The sequence below is a fragment of the Ascaphus truei genome, chromosome 2, assembly GCF_040206685.1.
Source record: "Ascaphus truei isolate aAscTru1 chromosome 2, aAscTru1.hap1, whole genome shotgun sequence".
NCBI lineage: Eukaryota > Metazoa > Chordata > Amphibia > Anura > Ascaphidae > Ascaphus > Ascaphus truei.
In genome coordinates this window covers 257,499,478-257,510,716 of record NC_134484.1, presented here as the reverse complement: position 1 = coordinate 257,510,716, position 11,239 = coordinate 257,499,478, and the positions used below count along the sequence as shown (strand labels likewise).

The 11,239-nt window shown below is 41.9% G+C and overlaps 1 protein-coding gene across 1 annotated transcript in view; it reads left to right on the top strand.

Moving 5' to 3' along the window:
• The window catches only part of LOC142488203 (uncharacterized), a 37,265-nt gene extending 28,013 nt beyond the window's left edge, over nucleotides 1-9,252 (top strand). Inside the window, exon 6 of the mRNA XM_075588576.1 lies at nucleotides 9,145-9,252. Within this exon, the coding sequence (XP_075444691.1) occupies nucleotides 9,145-9,252 (108 nt within the window). The remainder of the gene's footprint in view (nucleotides 1-9,144) is intronic.
• Nucleotides 9,253-11,239: the final 1,987 nt, after the last annotated feature.

Genomic DNA, 11,239 nt, shown 5'->3' with positions numbered 1-11,239 from the left:
TTTACAATTACTGCGTGCGCACACGCAGACTGTGTACTGACGTACTGTAGGTTGAACTGCAAAGGATTAGACTTTTTAAGACAACAGCTCGCGAACGCCCCCTGAGTTTTTAGATGGTATTGCAGTATTGCAGACAGCGCTAATAAAATGATAATATTACAAGCGCTAAATTACCGGAACATATTCCGTAAAAAAAAAAAAAATACTGCAACTGCCTGCGGTTATCAGAGTTGCGCCACTATGGCCGCACTAGGATAAAGGCGGCAGCAGCTGTACAATTGGCAGATTACATTGAAGGGTTACTGGAACTAAAATTGGAAAATGTGATAGCATTGCAAGTTGCTTTGGGGCATAGGAAAACAAATGGTTAAATATGGTAATATTAGTGATGTTTAATGTTGTTCCTGGTATTAGAGGCTCATAGAAAAACACTAGATGTTTACTTACTAAAACTCTCCAGGCAATGACTACAAAAAAAATTCTGTGCTGGAGTTGATGTAATTTATTGTTCTGGTTGCTGGACAAGTGAAAGATGTAGGAGCCAGTTGCTTCAGGGGGGAATGGTGCACCCCATCCCATGACATTTGAATATTTATTCAGGAACTTTATGGAAGTGGGTAAATGGGAGAAGTCTAACTGTGAACCAGAGCAGAGGGACAGGGCTGATTAAGGCTTGTGGAAGCTATGGGGGTCGTGCACTAAGCTCCATTAAGTCACTTTTAGAGTGCAAAGTGCTCTTAGAACGTGATGTTGCGCTCAACCCGATGCACTAAGCAACACAAACAGGCACTTTGCGCTCTAAAACTGACTTTTTTCTGGAATTTTTTCTAAGTCCAACTTTGCTCGTTCGTAACCCTGTTTGCGTTAAATTCTGCCCTAAAGCGGGATGCACTAAGCAAAGCAACCTTAGCGTACGCGAAAGTTGCGTTGATCAGAACACGTCAGGTCAGAGTAGACGCCAAAAAAGCTGGACTTAGAAAAAAAATTCCTTTTCATTTTTGCAAGCGCAAAACCCATAAAACAGGCCGGCGGGTGTACCCGGCTGACCCCGCGGGGTGCCCATTTTAAATACATATAAATTACAATAAATACAGTGAAAACATATTCTATTTACCTTTTACAGGCACCCACGATGAAGGCCGTCTTATCCTCATCTTCATCCGGCCCATGCCCCCTCCGATGCTGCAAAACATACACAAGAATAAAAACATCCAATGTAATGTCCCCTAACCCCTTAATCACCGTAGCGGTTATTAACCGCTACAGTCATTAAGGGGTTAACCCACCATCACCCACCATTCGGGAGGCCTACATACCCTCCCCCACTAACCCCCCACCCCGTGAGGCCTAACCACCCTCACCCACTACCCAGCCAGGAGGCCTACCCACATACCCTTGGGCCAATACGTCAGTACACAGTCTGCGTGTGCCCGTGCAGTAATTGCAAATTTGCATATTTATACATGCATGTGCAGTGCTGTATGTCTCATTTGAAAATTGTTGAAACGCATAGGCGTGTGCTGTAACAGTATCACATTTCGGCATATACAGCGCTCTCCCCTCGCTCACCCCCGCACACACACAGGATAATTTAATCAACTTCTTATCTAATCTACAGTACAGTACACCTCTCCCACACCATTACTTTGAATGTGTGTCTTTCTGGATTCAATCACATTCCTGATGATTACTGCGCATGCGCCTGTAAATTCACCACTGCTTGCTTGCGAAGTTCAAGAGTGAGTGACCAAAAAAAAAAAATATATATATATTTTTTCTCCTCATTTTTTATTTTTATTTTCTCCACAAGCCTGCATGAACCATCTTGATTTTACGATATTCAATCTGTGCTGTAGCTTTTGACTACGATCCTGTGCGTTTGACTGCACATGGATGATTTGTGTGCTTTTTATGTACAGTACTGTATTTGGGGGTGTAGGGATCAAATTATTATGATGATCTCCCTTTTGAAAATATGCCATTTCTTTGAACTGCAGTACAGCTAATCCTTCATGCAGCTGTACCCTGTACCCCCTCCCCCACGCACACACACAAGGCTCGCTCAAGGATTTGAACCTCTTATCTACAGAGTCATTCAGTTTCTGAAACTTGCCATTGTGTTTTTAAGTCCCCAGCCAAGCATCACCTCTCTATGCGCCTGCGTGTAATCCTCTTTTGGATGGGAGCTAGTGTAGCTGATGATTACTGCACATGACTCACCCACCTCACCGCCCCCCCCCCAACCCTTTGAGGCTTTGCTTACGGTAACACTTTGGAAAATCCCTTCTCGAATTTGATATGTAAATCTGATTTGCACAGCCAGCATTGAGAGAATTGAGAGTTAAAAAAAACATTATCTGATTCATGCTGTTGATGCAGTAAATTACCACTTTTTGTCATTCTTTCTTTTTCTTTGGTGTAGGTGTGGGGGGGGGGGTTGTTGTCAATGTGAAGTTCAAGAGTGAGTGACCAAATAAAATAAATATATTTTTTTCTCCTCATTTCCCCCCCCCCCCCCAACCCTTTGAGGCTTTGCTTACGGTAACGCTTTGGAAAATACCTGCTCGAATTTGATATGTAAATCTGATTTGCACAGCCAGCACTGTGAGAATTGAGAGTTAAAAAAAACATTATCTGATTCATGCTGTTGATGCAGTAAATTACCACTTTTTGTCATTCTTTCTATTTCTTTGGTGTAGGTGTGGGGGGGGGGGGGGTTGTTGTCAATGATTATGATTATCATGAATGTAAATAAATATTTATTTTATTTTATCAGGAACAAAAAAAAACAAATATAAAAATAATCATGAATAATACAAAATGCAGTCTTTATTAAATTCTTCTGTCAGATGGAAATTGAGGGCCAGTGGATAATCACGAATAATGCACATTGATAATAATATTAATTAATATTATAGGCTAAAGCAGTAAAAATTCAGGGCATTATTGAAATTCCTACCCTCTGATTGGTTAAAATTCCCTCTGATTGGTTAAAATTCCGGGTATTATCCAATCAGTAGTGCCCGGAAATGTAGCTGCTTGCAAAGTGTTGATTTCAATGTGACTATTTTCAACCAATCAGCTTTCAGAAGAGCTGAGACAGGGCAGGGGATTGGTCTAAAAGTAGGAACAGCTCTGAGACAGGGCTCATCAAAACAAAGATGGCTGGTGACACATGGTACGGTAGCCAATCAGAGCGTGGGAACTCCATCCCAACTCTGATTGGCTCAAATAGACCATGTGACAGAGGCTTTGCTTCAGCCAATCAGAATTGGAATGGAGTTCCCACGCTCTGATTGGCTACCCTACCATGTGTCGCCAGCCATCTTTGTTTTGATGACGTCATCTTAAAGGCAATTCAAACTCAGCCATTCTGATTGGCTGGCGTCTTTGCCTTTAAATGACGTCATCATTTTTTTTTTCCGGCCAAATCACATGTTTTTCACGGCCCAATCAGGACCGTGGGAAACATTTGACCAAAATGTGGCGTCATAGGCCTATAAAAGCCTATGTCGCCTCATTTTGAAGCCAGTCGCCGAGGAGGGAACACCTCCCCTTCTAAGAAGAGAAGAAGGGCGTGGCGGAAGAAGATGGAAGAAGACAAAAAAGATGGAGAAGACCCCAAAGAAGAAAAGAAGACCCCAAGACAGACGGGAAGGATTACAAATAGAAGAAAGAAGACACAGACGTGGATTGTAAGGGTTTATTATTTTATGCTTACAGTACGTGAGGATTGGTTCCAGTGCTTTCGGGTCACCTGGATTTCGGTGAGTGGGCATCTAAAGGTGAGTAAACAAAAGAAAAGTTTATTATTTTTACTTTTACAGGTTTTTTGGATTTTTGATTCATGTCTTTTATTTTTTCGGTCCCATTTAATGCCCGTGAATGTATCTATGTAGTGTGACATAGTCCAAAGATGTTAGGCAGCTTTCTGCCCCATTTTAGGTCAGAAAGTGCAGGAATAGTTAATGATCCGTTCCACAGCTTCTCATTAACGCAGGCTGGTGGATGGAAAATCCAGACCACAGATTACAATGGCTCTAGTTCTCCATCACCTGCTCTTCTAATCACTTGCACAGGTATTTAGAGCAGAGAGGTTTTGCATTTCACTCTCTCTCCTTGGAGCCTGGGGGCTGGGGGTGTCGCTACTCTCCTGCATCCAGTATCGAGGTTGACGGCCTCTCCACGTATGACAGTACCAGAGGATTTGCCTGGACACCACGAACAGATAAGACAAAACAAATGGTTACAGCTGTTGCTAAAAGACTGTGCTGTATCTTGTGTCCCTAAATGAGAGAGCATTGTTTTAAGCTGGGGAACCAGTTTAGTTGGCCAGCAGCTGTTAGAGAGACTGATTCTGATGTGTAGTTAGATCCCTGGAAGGGATAGGATTTGCTTATATGATTTTGGTTTTATTTCTTGAAATAACAGTGTGGGAAATATTGTAACACTGAAATATGTGAACTGCTGAATGAAAGTATCTGAGTACCTCTAACCTACACATGTTAAAGCTGCAGTACCTTACTTGGATGAAAATAAAGCAGGCAGAAGCCTGAGTTAAGCAGCATAATACTTTGCATGATCCTGTTTGTTGTATAATTAACCCTAGAAGACTGTGTCGGGAAGAACCCAGACAGACGTCAGCACTACAAAAGAGGGGCGTTTGTCACATATGGTGGAGAATGCGGGCAAGAAGGAGCGAGAATGTTGGATGAAAGAGCGAGAATCGAACGCCGAATTACAGAGGTGTATACTTCCAGCTTTACAGGAGTACGAGGCTTTGAAGAAAACAGAGTCTCTCTTACAGAGTGAGCTGGAAGAGGTGACGACTAGTCTGGAAAAGGCCAACACCGTAATTGCTATCCTAAAACAGAAATACGGGAAGGCTCTACAAGAGGTTCACGCGCTCAGCACAGAGGTGCAAAACTCACGCCTGGAGGGCCACGGTCTGAACACAGAGCTGGGAATGTTGAAGCAAACCCATGAGATTGCCCTGAGTGAGTTAGAGACTGTAAAGCAAGAAAATGAGACTCTGAAATTGGAAAATTCAGATTTGACTGACCAAGCAGAAAAAGTAAAGAAACAGTTGACTCAGGAAAAATTAGAAGTGCAGGAAGCACTACAGAATGCATTGATGCACACTCAGAGCCAGCACCAGGAAGAAATAGAGGCTCTGAGAACAGAATTGCGACATGTATGCACAAAACAGAATTCTCTCGCGGAGGAACTTAACGTTTTGAAAAAGGAGAAAAGCATTAGAATAATTCAGAAGCACTGCAAAGCTCTTATCCAAGGAAGAAGGGAAAGAAAAAATTATCGGTGTAAACGCACCGCAACTATCATCCTACAGGCTGCCTACAGAGGGATGAAAATTCGTCAGTTTAATCGCCGGAATAAAGCAGCCTGTGTTCTTCAATCATTCTACCGTGCCCGCATGGTACGAAACAGGTTCCTCATTATGAAAGGAGCAACTATAAAGATCCAGTCTCTGACTAGGATGACACAGAACAGGATTCACTATCAAACCCTGAGAAATGCGTCACTGGTTATACAGCGGTATTTCCGCCTTAATAAATGTAGACCTCAGGAAAGAGAGGTCCAACACTACATGCCTGCCGGCTGCAAAGGTAAAATGCCACAGGGTACAGCCGGAGTTAGTGAGAGCCCCATCAAGGTAATCAGTGCTTCATCTTCTAAGTACCATATAATTGCCCCAGAGGGGAAATCCCAAATCTCTGAGAGTGATGGTCGTGAGAAAATACATGGCAGTAAGAAGTACCATAAAGGTTCAAAGGTTGCAAAGCAAAAGCGACGAAGTTCAACGCTGGCCTTGAATTTTTCCGGATCTCGCCACTCTGGGCCACAATATAAAGACAAAGACTATCCGGCCCCAGAGTTCCATCAGAAGCTAAAGAAACAGTCCAGTCATTTGCAGTTTGCAGCGGCCTATGAAATAAAGTCAGGAAATTTAATGGACTGGAAGTCAAAGAAAAAAAAAAAAATGTGTTTGGGGATTGACCGATATATTTTTTTTGTTATTACACGTGTGGACTATGTCACGGACACTTAACTATGCAAATAAGCTATTGCAGTTAAGGTATATTAGGCCTCTAGAATAAGCATTTTGTCAATATTACAATATTATATTGGTTCTCTGTGTTGAAAATGTAGCTAAACTACAAATTAATATACAGGGTTGATGGCCCTTTTGGTTGGTAAATATATGAGATTCATATTCTAGAGTAGAAAAACCCAGGGAGGTAATAGAAATTGTCTGGCTTTCTGAATATATTTAGCATATCCTGGGTTGTAAGAATGTGTGCTAGACATTTATTTTTCAAAATAGTTCCCTAATATAGAGCAACAAAATATGTTTGCTAAGTATAGTCTCTTATGACAAAAACTATTGTCCATAATTGCCGTGGAAAAAAAAAAGTTAATATTCGTGTCATGTGAATACTTAATGTTGTACTGAGGAGTTAGCTCAAGTATTCCAGGTAGGACGCTCACCCCAGTGAGGTCCATGGCCGCTCACCCCAGTAGATGTGAGCTGGGGAGGGGGATATGTGACATAGTCCAAAGATGTTAGGCAGCTTTCTGCCCCATTTTAGGTCAGAAAGTGCAGGAATAGTTAATGATCCGTTCCACAGCTTCTCATTAACTCAGGCTGGTGGATGGAAAATCCAGACCACAGATTACAATGGCTCTAGTTCTCCCTCACCTGCTCTTCTAATCACTTGCACAGGTATTTAGAGCAGAGAGGTTTTGCATTTCACTCTCTCTCCTTGGAGCCTGGGGGCTGGGGGTGTCGCTACTCTCCTGCATCCAGTATCGAGGTTGACGGCCTCTCCACGTATGACAGTACCAGAGGATTTGCCTGGACACCATGAACAGATAAGACAAAACAAATGGTTACTGCTGTTGCTAAAAGACTGTGCTGTATCTTGTGTCCCTAAATGAGAGAGCATTGTTTTAAGCTGGGGAACCAGTTTAGTTGGCCAGCAGCTGTTAGAGAGACTGATTCTGATGTGTAGTTAGATCCCTGGAAGGGATAGGATTTGCTTATATGATTTTGGTTTTATTTCTTGAAATAACAGTGTGGGAAATATTGTAACACTGAAATATGTGAACTGCTGAATGAAAGTATCTGAGTACCTCTAACCTACACATGTTAAAGCTGCAGTACCTTACTTGGATGAAAATAAAGCAGGCAGAAGCCTGAGTTAAGCAGCATAATACTTTGCATGATCCTGTTTGTTGTATAATTAACCCTAGAAGACTGTGTCGGGAAGAACCCAGACAGACGTCAGCACTACAAAAGAGGGGCGTTTGTCACAGTAGATACATACATTCACGGACACTGAATGGGTGTATTCTATGTTAATTTTGTATGTAAATCTGGATAAACATGTTATCCTGTCAGGTGCATCAGAATGAGTGTAGTAGTCGCTGCACATGTAGATACATTAGTAAATGAACATTTGGCATCAGATAGCAACTGGCCCAGCTCTGTATGTAAATGCATTGTATTTTATGCTCTATTATTGCCCCTGTATGTTATGTATATCTATCTATATGGATAGACATACAGGGATAATAATTGATTGTTTTGCGAATGTTTATGTTCTTTTCATGTACTGTATGGCTAATGTATTTATCAGCTTTATTTTGTCATTGGTGTAAATAATGTAATTTGTATTTAATTACAGGTTATTTTTAGTGGCTTATTTCTGGTAGTTAGATTAGAAAGATGGTGGTTACTTTCAATAAGAATCCTTTTGGCAATGGTTTGGCTTTAGGAATTGAATAGGGAATTGTATAATTGATTTGTATTGTATTGTAATTGTTTTAGGAAATGGATTAATTGATTGATGGTAATTGTATTAATGTTGCTTAGTTTCTATTTGATTTTCATGATGGCATTGGTGGTTAGGGGACATTGTTCATAGTGTATTTTATTGTTACATATATTTTGCATAGTGTTACATGATGCACAGATTAATTGCATCATGTACACACTCAATGCAATTGTGTGACATTTCATATACATTTGTGTAGCTGCTGGTTTGTTGGTTTATATTTACAATCGATGCTGGATTTATTGTAACATGCAATGTGGTTATTTTAAGATTAAAAATTCATGTTTTGATTTATGGATGTTTTATGTGTTTCATAATGGGCAAATAATATATTATCCATATCTGGATAATAGTTATTTTGCACATAATTGTGCTGTATGTGTTGGGGGGGGGATTGATGTATTTAATGTATAGGTCCGTTTTTTTTTTTTAAATACAGGGTTGGTTCTTTTTGGCCTGCGAGAGACCTCTGGAGACCACCTGAGGTATCCTTGGGCTTCTCACGGGTAACAGGCTGGCGGGTCCACGGGGGACACCTGCGGGGTAGAACCGGTGGCCACACATCTGTGGGGGCACCGTGGACCTGTAGGGACCACCCGTGGGTCCCCAGACCCCCATGGGAACCACCCGATACCCCTCAGACACCTGTGGGTCTGACCTGAGGTCCCCAGACATCCACGGGCCTACCGTGGGGACCCAATTGTGGCCCACGGTGACCCACGGAGACCACCTGGTGGGCCATGGTGCCTGGCGGGACCAACCAACGTACGTAAAGGTTAAGAACGCTAGCAGGGGGGGAAAAAGCCACATGTATGCTGTGGCTGTTCTGAGCTATTTTGAGCAGGTACGTTAAAAAATGGGCTCAAGGCCTTAGTGAATCGCGCCCCCGGCTTCACTTTTTAACGAATTTGCTTTTTTGGAAAATCAGAACGCAAAGCCATTTAGGTTAGTGCATAGCCCCCTATGTATTTGATCCCCTCTGATGGCAGGATTGGTGTGATCCTGGATGTTTTGCCAGTTCTCTCAATGGACTTTACTCAGGTATTTTTTCCTGATGCTCCAGGCTTTTGCAAACATATACTGTAGGTGTTGGACCCCAGGTTCTGGATGGTGGTACCAGCAACTTGAAGTAACAATATGTGTGATTGCATCTCTAGTGTGTAGTCAAAGCATGTGACCGTCAGTATGGAAAACACATGGAGCTTTGTTCAGATTGCTACCTGTGACTCCAACTAACACACATTTTTGGTAAATGTGCATAAGTTCTGTATCTTGGTGTGTCCAGGCAGAAGAGCAAGCACCCACTGCCCTGGCTGTGTACTCCGACGCTGCACAGAGGCATCCCGTGAGCACACAGAGTTTGTCAGCTGATGGGGACCAGCTGCTGACCTAGGAAATCCCTTCCCTGAAAACAGGAAGGTGTCAAGGCCTGGCCAGCACCTGCTGACTTCACAATCGCCAGAAATGGAGGGAAATGCCAGCCACCGCCAGCCCTACTAGGAGAAGGAAACCCCTTATGCGACTCATCATCTCCCCCTTCCCCCCCACAGCTGTCCCAGATGGCACAGAGGACAGCCAGTGCACAGTGAAAAGGATTTCCCTATTTGGTTCCAGCAGCAGCAATCTCCTGCACAGGCAATTACCCTGTTTTCATTTTATTTTTACTACTCACATTGTTTCCACACTGCATTTGTATACGATTGTGTGTCATTAATGTTGCCAATTTTTCTTTGATATTATGGTTGTGTATGCTTTACCATTTGCACCCTCTTTTCTTTCTTTTTGAGGTTCCTACAGAGGATTGGTTATCCTGTACTTGTGAAGCATTTGAAAACCTTTGCACCCAATATGTGGACTTTATTTGGACTATGTTTGGTTTAGGCTATTGCTACTGTACTACATTCTGTTGGCTCAGATTTTTTGCAAGGTCCTGACCAAATCCACACTTTGAATATCTGTAGTTACATTTTTGCCATTAGATTATAACAATGTATTATTGGTTACTATTATTCAATTGTTCAACCCATTGTTATTTCAGATTTAGCTGGGACATCCCATCTGCACCTATGGTATATTTACCTCTTGTAGTAGTCTAGTGTTAAAGCTCTTCTGAACACTGTACCCGTCACCCCCCACACCACGGGCCACAGACTTACATTTCCTCCCACCACACACTAGTTTTGTAATTCAGCGCACTTTTTTCTTTATTGCCCTCTGTTGCACGTTTCCTGGGGGATTTAAATAATATAATTTTATAGATTTATGGGTTATTTTTATTTTCATCCATTGGTGATTTATAAGTGATTATGCAGATTAAATCTTGTTAATATATTGAGAAGTATAAATTGTGTTCCTTTTTATCTTCTTTTGCCGTGTAGTGTTGCTATTACTATTTGTTTATTAAAGGGACGATTCCCCATAACTTACTGAAATATTGTTGGCTTCTTAAATAAAATAATTGGCTTTTTTATAAAAATCGAATCATCCTTTATATGAAATTTAAAATTTGTAATTTTTTAAAATTGTAATACTTAGGGGGCAATTCGCGATTGAATGCTAGTGTATATTGAGTATGGTTTCCCCTTAGTCTTACATTTGACTGAATACATTGATGTCTAATAAATACATTTAAAAAGTATGGGTGTGTGCCGAGCACACGCATTTTAAGTGAAACTTCATTGTCTTTTGCCACTGTTTTGTCACAGAAATTGTATTTGTGATGGTGATGTTTTAATTAAAAATCAAAACACAATTTCAGTGGCAAAATCCAAAGATATTTGACTTAGAATGCATTTCGACACACAACCACTTTTGTTTAGCTATTTGCACTTCTACAGTATATTTATAGTAACTGTGAATTCCTTGTGTTTGTGTGTCTCTCTGTGTGTGTGTCTGTAATGCGTAGCTCACCACAAACGAAGCGCGACCACGGTGCTAAGGTAGGGAATTGGTTAACGCCGACCCACAGCCATGCGGGCGCACCAAGGATGTAGAGTAGTCGTTCAAGCCAGGTCAGGATTACAGATAGAAGAATAGTCAAAGTACTTTCCAGGCTCAGGAGCGGAGAGTTGCGGATCGTCAGAGTGCGTAGCCAAGTTCGGGGTTGGAGAGTAGCGGATTGTCGGGGTACGTAGCCAGGTTCAGGATTGGAGAATATCGGATCATTTGAGTACTTGCCAAGGTCAGGACTGGAGACAGGAGAATGGTCGTTAAAAGCCGGATCAGGAGAGGAGAAGTGCGGAATCCAGGAGACAAGCAGGGTCAGGCAACAAAGGTTAATCAGCAAGGCAAGCAAGGTCTGGAGCTAGAATACAGCAAGACAAGGCATCACACTAGACTATGCTCAGCAATGACTGAAAGCAGACTGAAGGTATATAAAG